The sequence below is a fragment of the Manduca sexta genome, chromosome 8 (assembly GCF_014839805.1).
Source record: "Manduca sexta isolate Smith_Timp_Sample1 chromosome 8, JHU_Msex_v1.0, whole genome shotgun sequence".
Taxonomy (NCBI): Eukaryota; Metazoa; Arthropoda; class Insecta; order Lepidoptera; family Sphingidae; genus Manduca; species Manduca sexta.
This window is the reverse complement of record NC_051122.1, coordinates 10,154,425-10,178,173: the sequence shown is the minus strand read 5'-3', so window position 1 is coordinate 10,178,173 and position 23,749 is coordinate 10,154,425. Positions and strand designations below refer to the sequence as shown.

The following is a 23,749-nucleotide window of genomic DNA, read 5'->3' as shown; positions in this document are numbered from 1 at the left end:
ATGACTGCAGATCGTATTGAGAAGACAGTGTAGACCCTAATACAATTGTAATAATGGATACAATCTATGTGTTTTATATATAAAAAGAGAGAACTCCTTAATTCTCTATTACAAATTTATCAAGCATGGGAATGGTCAACAATATGTCTCGGCTTGAAACCGTTCACAGTTTTAATGGTAATTTTGAGAGAATTATATTGTGGTTGCTTCTACAACACTCATTAACATTTAAGAAATACAAAAACACATGAGTTTTCATTGAAACGGAGATATTACATACAATATAAGGTCCAAACGCACGAATTGTCGTATTTCGACGCCATAAATTCCGTTATTTTCAAATTTTTGACACTAAAATACTTCGACAATTGAATACGATTGGACCTAAAGGTACTTAATTTAAATCCTATATTAACAATTAGAATGAAAGCTTAATGGATGACTAAGCTACTAATATTTACACCATCGGATTTGGAATGTTTAAGTATGGAGTTTGGGTTCTTATAATAATATAGTTTTTAAATATTTTAATTATGTTTCAATGAATCAAGCGACATACATGATAAATTAAACGCGCTAAAACTTCGATTTCAATTTATTATACACGAATAATAGAGCGCTATTTCACGGCATTACATAACAGTAAATAATGACGACACAAGCCCAGAAAAATTTACATACAATTTGAATCTCATCGCGAAATTGTCGATTATCCTGTAGAGCTCTTTAGATATTATTATCTTTAAACAGATCATATGTGGGCTGAGTAAGGTTTATTGTTTTATAAGAATCAACACGGAATGTAAGTGAGATCAACAGTGAAAGCGCAACTACTCTTACAGTGATACAGCGACACTAGGAGGTACACGTGACTATAAGCTCAAAGCCTTTGTCATGAGCTCGTACATTTAACTCTAGATTCAAAGGTAACACCTAACGTTAGTATAAAATAGATTTATTTCTCTAACCTATAAACTATACATATTATAATTAATGAGTATCAAACTAAGTCAATTTTGTTCACGCATAAATATGTCCGGGCAGGAACTCAAAATTCGTTACATTTACTTAAACAAATAAACTTTATTTTTATAGCGTGAACAAATTTGTTACGCTACGTTAGATGAATGAATCTTGAAATTTCGATTATAAGTTACATCTAGATACATTTCGTTTTATTGTGCGTTTAACGCCAAAGGATGTTAATATCTCTACACAGTAGTTTGGTCTCCACCCTGATGTTTCCAAGCCAAAAATCATTCGTCAGGCGTTAAGCACTCATAAATTCTTAGTTTTTAAAGATTTTTTTTCTACATTTTAGGTAGTTACCGAATTTTTGATTATTTAATACTTATAATAGATATTTAAGTCAAATACATATACTGCGATTAGGTCTTTATCGTGAGGTATGTAAATGATTTGCTTGTGTTATGAGGTACCCGTAAGTTGAACTAATTTTTCGTTACAATGATATTAAAATAGAAGAGCACACTCATATTTTATATACGCAGGGAAGGTAACAGATAAACGAAAAACATTTAAATATCCAAATAAACGACAAAAATCACGCCATGTGGAGACGGCAGAACTCTTCAATGTTTTTTGATAACGTTTTTATGTCTTATAAATGTTTTTAGCATTCCAAAGGTGATAATCGCTATAATTAAAAGTCAATCTCATCTCACAAATTAATTGTTTTTTGATATCTCATTATAAGGGTTGGTAGTTGTTCGCCAGGCATGCATAAATGTTTTATCACTTTAGCGGGGGCGTAAACAACAATTCAAGTTTGGTGTGTTTCTTAAAGGTTTTTATAAAGCCGGATGCTAGAAACAAGCAATTATCGCGCTTCTACACTAAATCGAGATCATGTCCATAAACTAGATGATCAGGAGTACACAAGGGAATGAAACTGTGCGTATTCCATTAAATTATCTTAAATAAGATGAACGCATGAAATAACACCGAATTAGTAAAATAACATGATAATTTCGTCTATCTACAATAAAATATCATTATTTTATTAATATAATTACAAATTAACGCTAAATCAACACTTTTCATACCTGTGTCTGGACTTTGGCTTTGCCACCCTACTCGTATCTATCCGTGAACCGTGCGACAGTAATCAGTGACAAACAATAAAGAAACTGCTCAAAATAAACTGCCCTACGGAATGAAATGTTAATGTATGTGTCTATGTGGATATCATCCTTTTTGTGAATAACAGTGTCTCTGAGAAAAATACATGCATTTGGCAACATTATCCCGCGAATTCCAACTAAATATTTAATTTGGCTTCAAGCTGATTATATCATTGGGTAACTTGTAAACTAAATCCGGAACGCATGTCGGAATGTGTTAATCGGGTACTATGTGTGGAATGTATGAGCGAGTGTGTTTGGTGCGCGGGTGTGGTAGTGTGGTGGTGTGGTGGTTCACTCCTTGAGCTTGTGCCAGTCTGCGATCTGGCGGCGCGGCGCGGCCTGCACCTCGCGCCAGTGGTGGCGCGCGCTGCCCGTGCCGTTCGCGCCCAGCTCCAGCCGACCGATCACCTGCACCAACAGAATATGCTTTTGTTATTACCCACAAACAATAAAACACGAACTAACCTCCAGTCTAAAGTTACGTACCCTAATTGCCTTTAAATAGACAACACCAACATCACCATATAATTTTAAATTAGAAATATGTTAGAAAATCTTAAAAAACTTAAATTATTTTTTTTCCTATCACATTTTCGGTGGTATTATAGAGATTACAACAGTACCTCGTTCTTGGTGACGCGGTCCCAGTCGAGCACGAGCAGCTCGAGCGAGACGTGGTCGAGCGCGGCGTTGGGCGCGGCCGGCACCTCGAACACGAACGACTCATTGAACACCGGGTTCAGCGTGCGCTTCTTCACGTGTGTCTTCTTCTTGGCGATGCGCTGCCCGTTGTACAACAGGTACATCTTCACGTAACTGTTACAGAGTACAACCTCGTTAGAATGTGGCTAATAACATGAATTATCGTGCCGTTTCTTTGTGATTGGTCGACGAACTGGCATGAGACTCGCGTGTTGGTTTATCAACCAATTACAATCGTCGCAATAAAACGACACAAACTTTCGTGTCGTGTTTCTTATCATTTATAATTATTGTAAGGTCAGCATATTTTATTCATTAAGGTTAGATGTTTAACTAATGTTTTAGACCATTAAAAAGTATTAAAACATCGCTAACAGACATAATGACCAATTCGAATAAATAAATATGTTTTCTATTTCGAATCGATTTGAAATCCTTCAGCTATAATGATCATACATTATTGACTTAGTTAGTTCACTAGTTCTATAGAGCATACACCCTTGGCAGTAAAGAGTTTGCCCATGCCTTTAGAAAAAAAAACATAATACTAACGGATCGGCAAGTCCGGTGACATCCATCTTGGGCAGGTTGCGCGCCTTGAGCAGCACGACGGTGAGACGCGCGGCGGCCGGCTGCCAGCACAGCGACACGAGCACTTCGCCGCGGCCCACGCTGCGCATCTGCACCGGACACCGGTGTTACATTGTTAGTAATTGGAAATGGATCGATTAGAAGTCTTTTTTCCACGTACTTACAAATTATAAGGTCTGGGGAAGGAACGGAAGGTTGACGGGATACCGTCAACAGGTGAATCCATGAGTATTTGCAATTATGGGCGTGCTATTCGAAAGACAGCTTCGATAGACGTATAGGTAAGAGAGTTAAAAAATCCCTTATTTACCTATAGAACGCCCGTGATAGCAAAAAGACGGATATACCCTCGTAGACGGAATAGGACCCCGACCTTTATTTATTTTGATTGTTTTATTTTCGGGATCGGATGAAATATGAAAATAGAATTGTATATTGAAAGCAGCCGTTAGCGGAGCTCTTAAAACTATCTCTAGTGATATATCAATTAAGAAAGGGATTGTGCTTTCTCGTAAGATTTAATGATAATGATAATGGAGCAAGTCTGTGGTGTTACTCTTATGTTTCCACATCTCGCAGTATAATATCGGTATGTCGCTTAATAATTCGATCTCGAGACAAGTGGTGTTTGCACCGTGTAATACTTAATATTTTTACAAAAGCAGAATCTTGTTTGGTTAGTTATTGTATGTAGTCACGAGAACTAGAATCAACTAATCATAACGAAAAACCTTCCGATTGTAACATTTAAACCAATAATTTATATCAGTAACTGTAAATGAAAACAGAGGGCATCGAAATACATTAGTTCTCAGCACAGAGTAGAAGCGCTCAGGGAATATTAATGCGTTACCTTGAGGCTGCGCGGTTGTATCTCGCGGCACAGCGCCATGGCCTCGCCGCTGTGCAGCTGCAGGTTCGACAGCGGCGACACCACCTCGCCTATTATCTCGTCGCGGGAGTATCTGGAAGGATATCAATCATTACAGAATTTTATATAACTACTCTACATCACTTGCGACTGGCTCTAGATCGTGAGAAATAGCATAATAAAAAAAATTTGTATCCAACAATGGGACCTGGATAATGCAGATAATACCATATATGAAATTGATCATGCAAATTCAGATTCCTCTTGACGATCATATCAAAGTATAAACATTTATTAATTTTAGAATTAACACCAGGGTATTCTCTTTTTTAAATCATTTTGTTCTTCACTATTCGGTATAATAGGGGCTTGGTATTTAGAGACTTTCCCGCCCTCACAACCACCACTACAACTCCTGTAAGCCACGATCAGTAGAGGCACGCATTTTATGAGACCCAGCGGTGAAGCTCGACGAATTTCCGGGAACACTAATTTATATTTATCCCGCAACGAAATTAATCTAACAATAAGAGAGGAAAGAGTTGGAAATTTAACTTGTCTACTTCCCTCCATAGCAAAGGTAATTTATTATCGACATTTGTAGGTCAGGGATATCTTCTATCTATTAACAATTGGTTTACAGTAATGACCTGTCAAAGCTAAGCACGACGAAGTGCAGCGTGATGCCGGCGAGCTGGTGGGGTGCGATGCCGTAGAAAGTGAAGTCCTCGTCGTACACCGGGCATCGCGTCTTGCGCACCACTCTGCAATTATATCATGATCGATTACAACCGAAATTCTAGGCTAACGGTCCAACGGAGCATGTTTATTTTGTATATATTATAGACAGATATATCTAGAATTTTATGCGTTTCATTTGTTTTCCCAATGTATGATTTTTTTTTAAGATAAGCAAAGAGTGCATGGGATAGGTTTTAAGGAAAAGATTTTGGGCTTCTATAAACCTACTAGATATATAGAAAATACCTTCAGATATTCAATCGTGATTACTGATAAACACCAGTTTTCAATCTCATTAATTTCATTAAATAATCCTATTATTTTATATGTATAATAAAACTTATATCAGCATGGCACGGTATCCTCACCTGGTCTTGACCTTGTGCTGCTTGTCCGGGAGCAGCTGCAGCTTGACATACGGGTCCGGGCCGGCCGGCTCACGCCCCGGCAGACCCTGGCACGACACCACGGACACCACCAGCGCGTTCTTCTCGTTCTCATAGCTGATGGAAACAATGAACCCATTATTTATATATTTAACCTAAGAGTTAAAATGCAGCACTTCACAATCAAACCTTTCAAAAAGAAAAAAGAACGTTGATAATTCAACAAATACATTATGTCAAAAATAAAAATTATAAAACACTTCAAATTCTTTCCATCGTTCCATCTAACGTCACTCAATTGTTTTGCCTTCCAGGAACCCCTCCACTAACCCTTAAACTTTATGGTATGGTATTGAAGTTCAAATTGACTTTTAAGTATTATTACAAATCTTTTGTATGGGAATATAGAAAAGCGTTGTTTTTAGAATTTTACAGGCAATTTTTTAATTTTTTCTCGCCATAAGAACCATCCTCGTAATTCAAGGAATATAAAAAAAAAATTACAAAATTAGTTCAGCTGCTCTCGAGATTTGCACTTAGCAAGACATTCAGCGATTCATTTTTATATTATAGGTTATAATACATTCAAACGTTCGTGTTATATGACTGTCTAAATTAAAATTAAAGGTTTGGTCAATCGAATGTTTTATATTTTAATGTCTGATATAACGCTCCCTATGACAATGAAAAATATCGGCAGATCGCAATAAATATATGGTGGCTATAATTACAACCAAAGGGATGCTTTGGATCAATCAAATTATTTTTAATAAAACAATAAAATTCAACTTTTCAAACCTAATAGTAAAAATTTTAAAGGTGTGGAGAAAACTAGGGGAGGCATACGCCACAGAGGCGACTATTACAAATTAATTAAATTAAGTCAAATAACTTTCTAGGTGAATCACATTAAATTTTTAATTTAAATTTGAGTAAGGTCAGTCGGGGGAAGTGCGCCATAAAATTTTCATAGCTGGATTCAATGCAAAATAATTTCTTTTTGTGCTGACTTAAGAATGTAATTTTATTAATTTAAGAATACTTGGTATTTTATGATAACAACCTATAGCCATTCAAGGAAATCGGACCATAAATTAATAATATTTTGCTCAAAGTAAAAAAAAATGGTAGTAGGCGCACTTGCCTCCGGAAATGGGGTAAGAGCGCCTGTGTAAAAAAAACGCCAATATGAAACATTATAAAGAAAACACTCACTTTAGTCCATAGAGAAATGAGCTTTACTCGCATTGCTCTTGGATAATTTTTAATCACTCAATATTATAACAAACTATGGCTGTCAAATCAAATTCGGGGTAAGTGCGCCATATATATGTAAATCAGGGCTTGAAAACATTTTAGTTTTTTTTTTTTGATATATAATTTTTTGCTATGTTAGAGTTTTGTGTGCGGATATGTTGGAATAAAAAAATGGTAGCCCTAATATAAAATCCATTTTATTTCTAAAAACTAAAAAAAACATACAAAAATGTAGGAATTAACAATTTTTGAATGCGTTATAACTCAATTACTTAGAATATGGCCTTGTGACATTTGATATGTTTTAGCTGCATTATATCCAGATAACGTGCCTCATCGAACAGTTGCAACCTATTCACGTAAAGTTGCTCTAGACCAAGGTATTTCAGTTTTTCTTTTGTAAAAACGAATTAACTAATACGCCCTTTTATTTAAGTCGGCTCAAAACAACATACCTTGAGTACAAAAATTCTGCTGTTAAGTATAACATTTTAATAATAATAATTCATATTAGTAAAACTTATTCTCAAAAAAGGTTGGCTATATATGGATCAGGGGCAAGTGCGCCATACGACTATTAACTGTGGCGCACTTGCCCTACTCGACAATTTTTAGGTAAATTTTTTCGCATTGCTAAAAAATCCTTTATTTTAGTATATATAAATAAAATTCAGGCAGGAAGTTAAAATAAAAGGTTTAAACTATGTATTCACCTTACTGGTTTACAGAAATATGTTAAATATCTTGAAATATTTGATGTTATCTTTCACGGGGTCATCTCGGTTTACAGGTCTAAATGACACTTAAAATAAAATGGCGAATAAATCGTATTAAAATGAACATAGCCATTTATGTTTTTTAGTGGAACTGTATTTCAGTTAGTAGCATAGATGTAAGATTGCGGTAATTGTATAACATCAATAGTTCTCGATTTTTTTAGGGTAGGTGCACTTACCCCGTCGGCGCACTTGCCCCACCTGACCTTACTTACTACTATTTTTATTTGAATTTTTAGATATATGCTATACACAATTGAAAATATGTTTCGATTGTAGTCCGATTTTCATCTTAACTAAATAAAATGCCTACTGCATCCCAAAACTTGGAAAAAAGTAACGCAATCCATGGCTGCCATAAAACTTTTCTCGTGCTATTTACCTTTTCAAATAACCCTCTAAAATTCTATTGAAATCTATTAGCTGTTCTGGACAGACCGTTTATTAACCGTTCGATATAATTAATAACGTGTTCGACGCCACATAAATAGTATGCATCAGCTTCGAATGACGTCAAAGTCATCAACAAAACGGGTACATTAATAATACATTCAACACGCTAGCACTTTTACGTCGCTTTGCTAAGTTTTCAAATATTTGACGTTGGGGAGAAAACTGCTGAAAGCTTTCTTTTTGTTGAAACACGAAACATTTACCTCAGGTTTTGATAATTTTGCCGTGTGAATTGTACCTTCAAAAAGGTAACTTACATAAATATTTTTATACGAAAAGAAATGAATATTGTAAAACAACTCCAAGGCTTGTATATACAAAATTAGCATTCCACTTTGTATTAAAATAAAAAAGATCTTCAACAAAAACTTTTCGGATAAACTTTGTTACGTTATGCAAAAAAAACAAATTGCCTTAAAGAAGCCTTAGGCAAATTGCGTAAATATAAAAATACATATAGCATGGAATAAGTACTTATATTATTTTAAAATGCATAATTATTATTATCAAGGCCCGTTAATAATTAGCCTGTCATCAATAGCGAATTCTGGGCTGAATATACAGTGGATTCAGGCACAGACAGCCTTCTTACATTATACTTCGCAGACAGCCCTCCCGTCGTCTCTACACTGTATAACGAATAAACTCCGATGTAGACTGCTGTGTCAACACAAGGTTGTTTCCTACGAAATTTTTATATCATAATGTAACTGTTTTTTGTTAAATTATTTACTTATATAAAACCAACCGTAACTTAAGATAAAACACAGGATTATATAAATATAATCCACATTAATCAATTCTCAATTACTAAACCCAAATATAATATTTGCAACCATGTCTATAAGACAAAATAAATAAGAGTCGGCTGCGTATGTCTGCGCCTAAGTACACGTAGACGAGGTCGGGCTAACACCGCCCCTATAGAGATATTACCCGTCTTAATTCACGAAACAGCCAGATTTGTGCCCTATCACGACCCTGGATGGTTTAAATTAAAATAATAAATCTTACCGCCGATCTTACGAACTTAATTTCGTCACGTGATAGCAATTGTTTTTAGATAGGCTATTTAGAAGACTGTGATTTAAAGACCGCCTGCGTCTTAAGATTTATAGAGATATTCATCAATATACATAGTCATAATATTGTTTAAAAAGGAATAGGTATAAGGCGAAATAACTTTGTTTCGTTCCAAGTAATAAAGATATAACAGTTTTCAAGACAAAAATACTATATAACAGCGTGAAGTTTGTTTGACCTCCTTAAGTATTAAAGAGGGTCGGGTAGAAGTATCTCAGAAAATCCGACGATACTTTTTGTTGTGGCGACAAACGTGTGGGTAGGATATATGTTGCTACGCAATAAACGAGGGCTCCAGCGGTGAAATAGAAAAGTGTAAGGAGGTTTTATGACCAATCCGTCGGACATCTTAAGATTAGTTTATCACAGGGAAAGATTCATGCCATAATTCTAAAATTAAAATATATTTTTAATTTTGTTGTGTGAAAAAAATATTTCTTCTGGTCTCCATGTTCATCACTAATTAAATAAACACGTCGCTTAGTTTTACTTTCCTGGCTAAATAAAATTAATTAATATATTTCATTTGGACTTTTTTTTTACTGTCTATAATAAAAATAAGGTTACCCTAAATTTAATCGGGAGCTAAATAAAGTTCTTTAAAATGTGTTGCAAACTTTCTAATAGCTTCATTTAAATTGTACTGATTTTAATTAGCACGTTTTAAATCTGACAGAACGCCTCGAGCTTCTCAGTCGGTGACGCTAAAACCGTCCAATCTAGGCTAATTACGGTTCGAGACTTAATAAAATTTCACGACATTTCGACATTATACTTTAATTAAATTCTACGGCAATGTCTAAATAACAACCGTTGGCTCTGAAAACATAAGCTGAGTTGGCACCCAAACAACTCACTGGGAACTTAATGTAGCTTCAGTGTTGCCCGAGCCAAATTTTGGTCATAATCATACGTTGTCTTTGGAGCTATGTCCACGAAACAGCCAAGGATTAATGTTTAGGAAACACCTTTTTAAAAAACGAACTTGAAAAATGGAAATTATGGATGGCTTAGTACAGAAGAATCAAATATTTTGTTGTTATTTGTTATGCTTAGTTCCCATTTGTGTTACATTATTTATTTTTATAAATAGTTATAGAATATATTGTAAGTTTAATGTTATTATTAATAGTTCCGCCAGGTTGCACTGGATGAACCATGTAATGGCTATGTGTATTGTTATTGAAATAAATAAATAAACTTTCTATCTGTAGTAAATCCGGCATATAAAAGTTATTTAGAAGTTAATTACCGTCAGCGTTAAACATTTTTATTAACAGCCGGTGAACAGCTCGCGTTTACGGCTGGTTCAATGTCGCAGTAAACTGTTTACGTCAGTGTTCGGTAACCGAAGCACCGAACCTTTATTGTACTACATGATCACTGAATTGTTTCATTTTATAGCTTATATTATTTTGCGGAAATTGAAATATTAAACTTTTGATGTTTTGATGGTCAGTAAAATTATTATTCTATAAAGTAAACTATGCCATTAAAAACTAACTGGATAGTAAAAATTCCGTTTTAGCATTTATTGAGCTGGATATTTTTAAACCAACACAGGCGTTATTAAATTACTTCAAAGTATTCATTTGTATACTTACACATTATTATTTTAAGTTACTCGTGATGTGAATTATCTTTTTAAATATGAACATCATATTCTGCAAATTCTAAGGGGGTATTACTAAAATAGCTCGAAATGATCACGTCTGATAATGTAATAAAAATATACAACGCGCATAAACCGAGTCTATATTACCGAAGTTAGGCGTTATTGTTGGCTTGTTATCAAATAACAGCAAAGTGGCTTAGACGACTTTACATGCCTTCAGGTAACGATACACCCCACAGTAACTAAGGGCTGCCCGGAGAGCAGTGTCTAGTAACTACTTAGTGAATTTGCTACTAAAGCTGGTGGTTGAGACGCCCATTTTAGCGTAGAAATATTGCTTTTAGTAGCTAGTGGTTCTTAGTGAATTAGTTTATAAGAGATGGTGAGAGGATCCACTAAAACATTTTACTAATATTAATCTATAATTAGTATAGTGTGGAAGTGAATGTTATTAGAGGGTTACTAGAAAAAGCCGAGACATTTATATTTCTGCGCCTAAACAAAGGCCACCGGAAAATCAGATTTTCAGTGGATTTTCGGTGGATTGATTTCTTAGTGGTTTGAAGTAATTTTGTAGGGGTTTGACAAATAAGAGTTGGCAACACAGTTGTAGAGGGTTTATTATTTAAAATTGTTCACAGTAAAGCATTGATACTTAATCATTTTAGGAGATTTATTTAATGTTATATAATTCAATAAAAAACATTACAGTTTTTATTTCGCAGAACTCAAGGCGGCGAGTCTCTTGATTGTTAATTTCCTCTTATAAATATAAATATCCACAATTTTACTCTATTCCCCTTTTTAAAAAAATACTTACATAAAAAATAAATTTAAAATTTAGCTATAAATTGTACATGTTCATGTAACATGGGGGATTACAGAAAATAGAACATTTTACATCAAGTGTACGTAAAAAAGGCAACTAAATGATATTTATTGCTGCGTGTGTCCCGACGGGTTAACCTTGTGTGCGATATTGCCACCTTGAAACATTCTTAATAATTCTGTGTTATACATCTGTATGAGAATGAATTGATATGAGTATAAGATGGTTCTTTAAAATTAATAAAACAGAACTTTTTTATTTTTCTTTGTTTTATCAATATCAAAGAAAATAGTGCTCTTTTAGTGTTTACTAAAAGTATGTTGTACATACATCACGCCTACATATATCTGCCTACCCCGTCGGGCATCCACTATTCACAACGTATGTTCCAAAGATGTAAACCAAAAATAGAAGCAATAATCGGTTGTATAATATTATCGTCTGTCTATCCCTTAACCTTTACGTAACAAACGGCATTAGTTTATTATTAAACATTTCGAAAACAAGCGTCTATCAAATAACCCCGAATCGCGAACATTTCGGCAATTCGACGCAAACGATAATAGCTCATTAACGCATATAGTAATGGTTATGTAATTGCATAGATCCTAGAGCGTTCGATGGCGGCCTCAATCATTTGGGTCGTGTTATGAGGACCCGGTAAAGGACAAAGAGTTCGCGGCACATATCGATTTTGCGTCGGGTTTCCCGGCTATGACGTCAGCTGTATGTTCTACGAATGACTTTGATAGTTTTTATGTCACGTAATTGCCAGTTGGTTGTGATCGTCATTGTATATGCCGCAGATTTAAACAGACTAGAAAAATCTCGTTTCCGTCTCGAAAGAACCACTGAGAGATCGTATTATGACAATTTATAATGTTTCCCTTTGAAATTAAGAGTTTCATCTCTGAATTATGGCCAATTTTCAATAAACAATCCCAAACTTACCTCCGAACCAATCTCGAGAATAAACCAATTAAAATAGATCATTCTGTTAGCATATCAAAAATACCTTATTCAGATTGGTCAATTTTCGATATCGACGGATAAACGCGATTAGGATATTTTATTAAAATCGACAGTTAGTAAATAAAAGTTACAACTTTTTGGTACACAATGAGTTATAATACCTTCACATATATTACGGAGGGCTGTTACATTCAAATGGTTGTCATTTGTAGCTTATATCCACCTTATCAATGGGACTTGCATCATTTAAATACGGTATTTAGAAGAATTCAATTCTTTGCGTAAGTCTTGTGTGATATTCGGAATATGTTATTTTGGAACCAACTATAAAAGATCTTTCTTTTTCGTTTGGTTCGATGACTGTTACCAAATAGAATTATTTAAAATGAAAATATATACGCACGAATATGAAGATCAGAGCAAATAAATAAATTAAAAAGGGAATGGAACTTATACGCGTAGACAACATTAAGAGATTGGGTAACGCGCCCCGTAGAGCCCCGGGGGAGTTCGCACATAAAATAAAAAGTTGGGGAGAAAATGCGAGGTACGGCGGCACTACTACATTTCTTTATAGACAACTTTAAAATTGGTTATTGGGATGCCGATAAGGGGCGTAGAATTGTTATGACTTATTTAGACGAATAATTCGAATAACTTAGCGAATAAATATGGCTAGGAATTAAGTAACGAATGAAATTTCCTTCAGAATCAGAGGTGTGTGCCCTTTCGATTTTGATCTTAGGGACATTCGTCTTGACAGTCCGTTTAACTTACAACTAGGCTATTAAATCCAGGATTACATACTTGTCCCGGAATAACTGTTTCATGCAATTGAAGCCGCGAGCAAAAGCTAGTAATAGAAAATAGTATTTTTAAAAATACCAACAACAAGAATAGGCTATTTGCACTGTCTCTCTGATTCGTGTGTTAGAAAAAAAAAGAATCATCAAGATCGATTCACCCAGTCAAAAGTTCTGAGGTAACAAACATAAAAAAAAACAGTCAAATTGAGTACCTCCTCATTTTATCACGTCGGTTAAAAAGATAAAACAACTCTATAAAATAAAGCATTATGCAACATGGCAATGAGCGGAAACTAAATATTAATTATTTTATACTAACTTGAACACAATGCTTTCTCACACATATGGACATAAAATTGATTCAATTAAGGAGTTACCGCATAGTACATCATAGTACTCGTTCTATGAAATAATTTCTTGAATTGATGTAAGAAAACATCAATAGAAAATTGTAATTTCCTATTAAGTTACTTCTCTATGCCTACGTTAAATTGAGCGGCGGCTTTTATTTTCCTAATCAAATAACAGAAAACTTGAACGAAAATATTTTCATCAACATTTTTAAATAAACTTCTCGATTAATTTAATTTCGCTAGCGAATACTTTAATATTAATGAGAAAACTCGGAGCGCACAAGAGTAAAGTTCTCCATTTTCGAGGGAATCTGAGTTTATGACAACAATCTTATTACGACGGCCTGACTTAGCGCTTATTTTTTTTTTCTAAGTAAGAGAATGAACAAATAACTAGACCAAGTGGTAACAGGTCCATATTTTAGTGCGTTTATTGAAAAAAGAAATGTAGAAAATCGTCCTCTGGGGTTTCCTTTATATTGTTGGTCGCGATACGGATGTAAAGGTACCTTAAAAAGCCGCCGAACAATTGCATTTTATTATTTTATGGATCCAAATAAGAAATATTAAATTCAATATGGTTAGGAGTAGTTCTATCTAGCGCCAGTTGGCAAAATCTATAACCCACCCAAGTAAAATTTCACGTCCGATCCATTTAATTTGAGTTACGTTCAAAACCACTTCAAATACAATTTTATTTTCGCAGTACGATTTTATGAAAAGTCAGTGTATCCGATTGGATCGCTGAAACTGTATTCTACGTGGAATTCCATTTTATTGCAACTTTTATGGAATTTTCTAGTTTTGGGTGCCGGGCGGGCAGAAGAGAAATGAAACTCGGATTCATGCGGTAGTAGTACAGCACCGCGATGACAGAATGTCTCTGGTATGAAATATTATGCGAAATAGTGTTGAAGATTGGCTAATTAAGGTGGCATAGGTGTTCATAGTTCTCACGCCAATACTATATTTCAAGGCATGTTAAAAATATATATTATTATAATTTAAGCACATACAATAGATTAAAATAAAACATTATGCAATATTTTTTGACTTTGCTGATGCGTGAGGACTGCGTTTTCATGACGACTGGCGTATTATTCATAGTCACTTCATACGCGCACCATGTGAATGATTTGTACGCGAAAATTTTGTTAGAGACAGCGAATACAACAGGTTAGATAAATGGTTTCATAACTAAAATTTATTTTAAATTATTTGAATATTTAAGATATTGTGAGTATACTTAGTCTGGCCATAAATACTGTTACACTTAATTATAAAAAAATATTACATTTGAATTTCGAATCTGTCATTTTTATACGATTGTTCATTGTGTTTTCTCATTTTGGCGCCAATACATTGTAAAATATTTTGCGATATTAAAATGGTGTGGGGTGATAAAGAGAACCGAATCGCTGTGATAGCATTACACAAAGTAGGTATGGAGCCAAATGCAATTTTTAAAACTCTCCATACACTTGGTATTAGTAAAATGTTTGTGTACCGGGCTATTAATAGGTACAATGAGACCTCCTCTGTTTGTGACAGAAAAGATCTGGCCGTCCACGTAGTGTTCGTACGAAAAAGGTGGTCAAAGCAGTAAGGGAAAGAATTCGAAGAAATCCTGTCCGAAAGCAAAAGATTTTATCTCGGGAAATGAAGATAGCACCTAGAACCATGTCGCGTATTTTAAAAGATGACTTAGGACTTGCAGCCTATAAGAGACGCACTGGCCATTTCTTAACTGATAATTTAAAGAAGAATAGGGTGGTAAAATCGAAACAACTACTGAAGCGGTACGCAAAGGGAGGTCACAGAAAAATTTTGTTTACGGATGAGAAAATTTTTACAATTGAGCAACATTTTAACAAACAAAATGACCGTATTTATGCTCAAAGCTCTAAGGAAGCTTCCCAATTAGTCGACAGAGTGCAACGTGGACATTATCCGACTTCAGTGATGGTTTGGTGGGGTGTTAGCTATGAAGGAGTGACTGAGCCATATTTTTGTGAAAAAGGTATCAAAACATCGGCACAAGTGTATCAAGATACCATTCTTGAGAAGGTAGTTAAGCCCCTTAACATCACCATGTTCAATAACCAAGTATGGTCCTTCCAGCAAGACTCGGCGCCGGGTCATAAAGCTCGGTCCACGCAGTCTTGGTTGGAATCGAACGTTTCGGACTTCATCAGAGCTGAAGACTGGCCGTCGTCTAGTCCCGATCTTAATCCGCTGGATTATGATTTGTGGTCAGTTTTAGAGAGTACAGCTTGCTCTAAACGCCATGATAATTTGAGTCCCTAAAACAATCTATACGATTGGCAGTGAAGAATTTTCCCATGGAAAGAGTGCGTGCTTCTATTGATAACTGGCCTCATCGTTTAAAGGACTGTATTGCAGCCAATGGAGACCACTTCGAATAAGCTTTTTATATTTTTAATTGTTTTATATTTATGTATTAAACTGACACACTGTAAAAGTAATAAATGTTATTTGCAGTTAACAATTTTCTTTTTTCTTTATTACAATATTTATGGCAAGACTAGGTAGACTCAAGTTAAAGTATTAATTGAGTAGACTTTAATCACCTTTCACGTAGAATGAAGCTGAAATCCTACGACGGACTGTCTGTTTTATTATGTGCTGTTATTTACATTGCTTTATGGTGTCAAGAAATATTTTGTGTGAGACAGCGAACACAACGGTGTTAATACAAATTGTGTTATCATACTTTATTTTATCTTGAATAATTTACATACGTTGTCTAATGTATTATAGATCTAATTTATTATCATATAAATAACTTAGATTTCGTAAAGTATTCATGTAAAATTCAGCATTCAGCCTAGATCCGCTACAAATATATGGCAATAGTCTATCCATTCTTTAATTACATCATAAACTTCTATAGTTTCCCGCAGAACTTGTAAAATCGCACTTAAGAATGTTTCTTATTAACTTAGAAAAGGTTAATCTTACTATGAGTCCGTCGCATACATAAAATATAATCCAGCTATTATCATTGAGAATCAGTATGAATGAATATTAAGTCGCCACTGGTCAGCTTAATTCAGTAATTAGCCAGCGACCTCAACATTGTTATCGCGTAGACCTAATCCGCTTTTGCAATTATTGGTTGCGTAAGCGGATGTGTTCAACACGACTCAACTGCGTCAGACTCTCAGGCCTTTAATACATAATAGATAGAATTATGTGGTTCGCTGGACTAGATTTTCGTTAGTTGTGATTTCAGCATTTGCAATTGTTTGCAAATAATAACATACTAACTATCTTGTGTCTGTAATAGAGAAAGACTTTCAATAATAAGAAAGTGAATTAAAAAAACCGTAAACGATGCGTCAAAACCGTTCACACTTAACATTTTCTTTGTATACGTACCTAATAAAAAATATTCACTGTAACTCAACTAACCGTTGTTTTAGGGCGCAGGTAACATATATTTCGTTGCTTAAGTCAACGTAGTAATTACAATGTAAATCAATCTTCAAATATTTTAACCGGCAATACATGTTGGTCGAGCTTAGGCCAACGTGAGCATAGACAAGTTAATACCCAGCAGGTGCTACCATTTTGTTCGAGGAGATGATCACGAGCGTCTGCGAGTTGTGACGAGTTATGCCAAAGGAAATTGGTGCTTGATCGGTCAACTTTGCAATCTATACCGAGCGATGGCAAGACAACACAAATGTAGTCTACATATAGTATTGGTTTTCACATGGCAAGCCTCGGCCAACAGCCGATATTCGTAACTTTATATAACTTAACCTAAAATGTATTTCGTTCAACTGAATAATAGAATTCCAATACTGTACTCACCGCAGCTTGAAGTGCAGGTCTCCGAGGCGGCCGTCGTTGTTCTCAGGCTCAGCGGGCTTGGGTTTCTCGGTGGCATGGGCATCGGCGAGTTCCTTGCTGAGCGGGGCCGGCTCGGTGGGCGCGGTTGGCGTGTTCGGGCTGTTGCTCGTTGATGACTAATGAGACGAACGAGATTGTAGAAACGCCTTGTTTGGCGAGTAATATTGTTAAGAAGAACAATTGCCCTACGTTAACACACTAATTGTAATTAAAGTACTCAGGTAATACTTTGCGTTATGTTGATTACGTGAAAATTAGAATCATTTTTTTAATGTTACCGTAGTTCTTGTAACATGACTAGATTTACAAATCGTTTGATTTCCATACTGGAATCGAATACGTGATATAACGTATATATAAGCTGTCCACTCAAACTTTCAGTATAACCTGGGGTTGCATATTAAACTTGAAATAATGTTAGACACCAGTATAATAACCGATGAACAAGTAGAGCACACTATGGCGTGGTGGAGGATATTTTGTACGTGAGGGTACTGTGTAGCTACACTATCGTACGAGAATATCGCCCTGCAGTAGTGTGCTCATGATGTTTCCTGTTATAGTACTAATTCAAAACGTTCTACGTTTTACACCATAATACGTATTAAGCTATTCGTTTTGACCTCATAATATATGGATAAGGTTAGGTGTAGGTGTACCAACCGGGTTCTGCGGGGGCACCGGTTGGGGCTGCGGCTGCGGCGGCGAGGTGGCGGCGGGTGGCGCAGGCGCAGTCGGTGATGGCGACTTGCGCAGGTAGTGCGTGGCCGAGCCGGGTGAGCGCACCGCCGTCGCTCGGCGGGGGGGTTGGAATACCAGAGCCTTGTCCGGGCCGCGCTTGCCGCCTGGTATCAACACACACGTGTGTCAGAACACCGATTATGCACAAAATTCGGATGCTCCACACATGCTATAAATGAATATAGGTACAGTAACAGGAAAGAAACGAATTGTTTTCCTTATAAAATCTCTTATAAACATTGATTTTTTAATTCGAAAAACTAAATTTATCATTGTGTCTTTGAAGAATATGAGGCATAACAATACTATATTGTGAAGTTACCTAGTTTGTGAGCGAGCGAGTTCCTGCGGCGTGCGATCCAGCAGACGAGCGCGGCGAGCAACGCCACCGCCGCCGCGGACGCGCACACCACCACCGCCCAGAACGTGCGCCCGTGCCACTCGCCAGCTGAAACAACAAAAGTTTTAGCAAACTATCATACTAGTGTGTAATGTACCAAGCGGGACGTAAATTATTTTATTGCTTGCAGCTTCGCTCGGGTGTCTGGGTTTTCCGGACTAAAAAATCCACAATATATTTTCTCGAGTTTTATTTTTGCCCCGTTTTTGGAACATTTTTCATTAATGCTCCGCTCCTATTGGTATTTATTGGCCATAGCGTGATGTTATACTGCCTATAACCTTCCCCAATAAATGTGCTATTCAACACTAAAATATTTTTTCAATTCGAATCCGTAGTTCCTGAGATTAGCGCATTCAAACATACAAACTCTTCAGCTTTATATAATAGTATAGATATAGACAGGTATGTGACACGACTAAACCTTCCAAATTCCTGATTAGCGTGATTATAAGTACGGTGCTGATCAATCGAGATAAGAAGCGAACACATCAAGTTATATTGAACCAGCATAGTAGAGCAACAGTGTAATCACACTTATTTCCAAAACTTGAACTTTATCCAAGAGCTGGAATATTAAAAATATAAGTAATGTGGCAACTGAGCGAAAATACAAACACCTCTATAGTAATCGTGGAAGCGTTGCCGCCATTTGGGCCAACGAGTGATGAGATGAAACGATGCATAAAATGACAGCTCGCATTTAATGAACATAAATAGATTCCAATTCTAAAATTAGTATCTTCAACCTATGTTCAAATATGAGAGTATGTGAAGTCTGCCAAACTGCAATAGGCTAATGTGATGAATTATGACCGAAACCCTCTCAGTCGTAGAGAAAGCCTGTGCCCAGCAATGGGACAGCAAATAACATAGAGCTAATATTATTACCTCTATCCGTTACAAGTACAAATATCTCTTGACATAAAAAACAACTTGATAAGATTATTAAGGAAATTCTTTAAAAAAAAATCCTAACAACGTAACGCAGATGTATTAAGAGAAACTGTCTGCTACAATAAAGAAGTAATAATATTAAAACTCAAAAAGAAACCCTCTATAAAATGCTCTATCTTACAATTAAGACATCTTAAGCCACATTGAAGAATAAGTCAAAGAGAATTATAAAATATAGAATAAGTTATAATAATGGTTACTATATAAGATATTGTTACATTTTCACATTCAATAATGTCCACATTCTGTCGAAATAAATGACACGCGGCTTGATTAAAGACATCCAGAGACATTCTCGAAGTAATAAGATATCGTGCGAGATTGAATTTCTTATTCAGACTGCAAATGTAAATAATAAAATATTTTATAGAAAGCAGAGGGAGCAACGTGTTGTGACCTACTTACTATAGTTACATTTTGTAGGAATACATTCGTCTAGGAAAAGTACCGGCCAAGTAATAAATGTCCTTATTACATCCGAGATTTGTTGACTGAAACAAATTGAAAAAATGTTACAACAACAATAATGGGATGATTTAATTTTTAGGTTTTTCGACCTTAAAGATATTTGCGAAAGATTTGTTTTACTAGTGAAATGAGGCTGTGGACGATCAGGGCGGGCTATGTTTTTACTGAATATTTGAATGTGAAAATTAAAACGTGAAAATGATGATTGTTCCGAATTGAGTTTGCTATTGAAATAAAATTAGGTTAAGTTTCTGTTGACAAAACTTTAGTTCATCAACCATTAAAAAGGTGCATAGAAACTTTCAGACTGCTTACAACTTTTCGTTATGCCGAAACTGGGTAGGCATCGACTGTGATAAAAAAATCATCATTTCATTGAGTCTTATTTACATTGAAGTAAATTATAGCCTACACAATCACACGTTTATTAACCTTACATTATACTCAACGCTAGCATATGTGCAGCCAAAATGAAGATAAACTTTCTCTACAAATGTCAAATACAATTTATATTTTCTATATTCGTATAAGCAAAGTTATACGAAAAGTTTTAACGAATGCGTTCGGATTTCTCTTCGGAATAAAGTCGTTACATGCAGAGTTTGTTTCTTATATTTTTGTTTGTGGTGGACTTTGCAACGAGCTCTGCTATTTGGTTATACTACGGGTTTGGTAATCCTTACTAATATAAACGTGGTGATGCCTAGTTGGGTGTAGAACGGACTGTCGAGACGAATGTCCACAGGGTTAAATCACAAGGGCACACACCTCTGACTTTTTCAAAATTATGTGTGTATTTGTGATTTATCGCTTGCTTTAACGGTGAAGGAAAAACATCGTGGGAAAACTAGCATACGTGAGAAGTTCTCTATAGGATTTTTGAGGGTGGGTGAAGTCTACTAATCCGCACTAGGCTAGCGTGGTGGACTAAGCCCTCTTAGTAGTAGAGGAGGCCCGTGCGCGTGCCGAACAGTGGGACAGTATATTACAGGGCTGATATTATAATCAATGTAAATATGAAATTATGTTTGTTGGATTCAGTGGCGACCTTAGTGGTGGCGAATGAATTAACAGCCCAAGGTCTCGCCCTTGCAAAGGGACATTGAAAAACATTACCCTCCTTTGGCAATCGAGTAACAGTAAGCCTCGCATTAGTTAAGGGCTGAGGTCGTCATTGGACGATTTATTCTTTCAAGCGGGAAAAGGCTGTACAGAACATACATACAATTTTTTATTCATATGGAACTAATAAGAACATGAACATTTGTTTATTTTAAAGTCGGAGGTGTTTATTATTAATTCTCGAACATATTATACAAGACAATAGACTCTCCCCTTTCATCATGGGACGCAAATACCGTGGGCGTAATTGTTGCACACCTGACTACCCTTGGGAGACAGTATGACTGTATTATATGACGCGTCAGATTATAAGTCACAACATAATTAACATTAGTAAATGAACTTCAATTATGTGTCATGCAAAATACAAATAAATACAAACAAGGTAAAAAGTTGTCATTACGCAAACACCCAACGGTGTGAAATGCATTAATGACGTCACAAGTGACACATACAAACACAGGCAACCTCCAGCCAATGTCACGAGTGATGGCGAGGGGAGGCGCGGCGCGGGGCGAGGGGGGAGATGCAATAAGGGGCGATCAAACACAATCACGGCCTAGAATATCCCGGAGGCTGGGTAAACAGACGAAAAAACAACCACGTCTGTCTGGATAAATTAATTGGTGTTTGTACAGCCGGCTAAAACCAACGCTGAAATATTTATAAGTATTTTCAATCCAATATAACTTTAATGGAAATATAATTTTGATATTTTTCTTTCTCTCATTATGGTTCTCTATGGAAAGTATTATTGAACCCTTACAGCCGCGATGAATAAACGATCGCAATCGCTATCTTTGGATTAAATGGAACAATCAAAATAGACTTTGTTTGACATGCTTACGGCTAACTTGTTTCGAATGGTTTATTCTCTGGATCGATTTAAAATATCATTTAGTATCGGTTGTTGATTTTGATCCTGTCAAATTAGTGACGTTTCCAGTTTGAAAAATACATTTTTCAAAGGGTTTTCCATCCAAAAATCCTTTGAACACACGTTCGACTCTTTTATGTCCCAATTGTACAATATTACTAACAAAGCTTATTTTGTCTCAAGGTATCTATACAAAACAAAACTATAATATACATAAGCAGTTTATCTCAAATTCAAAAACTCGGTGTTAAAGCCATCGTGAAAGTCGTTTCAAATAATAATATAATCACTGGTTGACCGAGTTTCGTTCGAGCGGGAGATGTAGATATCATTTTTTATTCCATTGCACTGAACATACTCTCTTCGTAAGAAAGAGATCGTTTACCCCGCTGTCGTTTACAGGCCCTTGCAGCGTTTTGAATGGTGGATGCACTTAGTTCTTAGTACGACTTAGTAGAATCGAAGTTTATCGTTAATTTATTCGACAAATTAACAGAATTGCAAAATTTTTTGGCAGCACGTTCCAATGCAGAATAATTAATTCAATTTGAAATATTTCTCACCTATAGTGATACGTGGAAGTGATTTGTAATTAGAGTTCATACTCCTATTTTGTAATAAGTGACAATAATAAAATTATAAGGGCTTGAAGATTGGTTCCTTTTTGCTGCATCCAATGTTTATTGGTAGAGTTGATAGTACACTACAGTTTAGGGAATAATCATAAACCCCTCTTGTTATTGTTAACTTTTATAGTAACGATAATTGCAACTTTCGTTATGATGATGGGTCAGAACATTATCTCCAAACGTTAAACAATTGCGTCTTACGTAATATTACATTCACAAAAACACATCTAAAAGAGTACTGCAATAAAACCAACTTGAAATAGGTTACGTGAAGTTTAAAGTCAAGGATTCTCAATAAATCTGAAGCACTAGTTCGCTGGTGCCCTTATCGCACCCACGCAACTGAAGCTATAAACAAAGCTGTCTGGGCGGTCCCCGCACAATAGCATCGGAATAATGGTCACGAGATATGATTTTATTTATATCTTGCAAGATTGTCTGGAAAACAAGATTTAATATAGTTCGTTTTTAATCCAAACCTCGGTGGAAATGCGGAGGGGTTTTGTGAATGCTCTACATTTTATTTAGTATTTTCCTTGAAATTATTTTGATATATATATCACCAATAGTAATACTTGAAACTCCCACTCAAAGGGTTATGTAGCATGTAACCTTCCAATATTTTCTTTCTTCCGAAATATTAATAGATATTAAAAACAAAACAGAAATATTTATTGTTTTACTTATTACTATTAAGGCGATAGAGATAAATTTCTACTTTTAAAAGAAGTCGCAAAAATTCCTACGAAGTGGCAATATGCATTTTTAAATTCATTGAACACATCGCAAGAATACTAAAAAAATACAAAGAACTTATCTCTTAAAAGTACGTGGAAACGTTATAGATTAAAGAACACTTTGTTTGAGATTATGACATTAATATCTATTGAAAGCCAACAATTACGTAAATTGAACGGTAGGTTGCCTAAAATTGAATTCCAATTTTGTAAGAATTATGTATTCAATGAGCCTCAAAAGGAAGTTATTTGTTTAGTAGGACACGGTAGAACTAGACACAAGCAGATGTCTCAAACTGCTTGTGTATAGAAATTCTTAAAAACTACACAAAATAATCTTTGTTTGGTTTACCTGAA

The 23,749-nt window shown here is 35.5% G+C and overlaps 1 protein-coding gene across 1 annotated transcript in view; it reads right to left on the bottom strand.

The window, feature by feature from the left end:
* Positions 1-101: 101 nt before the first annotated feature.
* Positions 102-23,749, bottom strand: part of LOC115451176 (synaptotagmin-4) — a 33,366-nt gene continuing 9,718 nt past the window's right edge. Inside the window, exons 2-10 of the mRNA XM_030179413.2 lie at positions 18,525-18,650; positions 18,125-18,306; positions 17,423-17,577; positions 5,421-5,555; positions 4,962-5,075; positions 4,294-4,405; positions 3,402-3,529; positions 2,771-2,963; positions 102-2,555 (exon numbers count right to left, since the gene is read on the bottom strand). Coding sequence (XP_030035273.1) covers positions 2,439-2,555; positions 2,771-2,963; positions 3,402-3,529; positions 4,294-4,405; positions 4,962-5,075; positions 5,421-5,555; positions 17,423-17,577; positions 18,125-18,306; positions 18,525-18,650 — 1,262 coding nt within the window. The 3' untranslated portion in view covers positions 102-2,438. The remainder of the gene's footprint in view (positions 2,556-2,770; positions 2,964-3,401; positions 3,530-4,293; positions 4,406-4,961; positions 5,076-5,420; positions 5,556-17,422; positions 17,578-18,124; positions 18,307-18,524; positions 18,651-23,749) is intronic.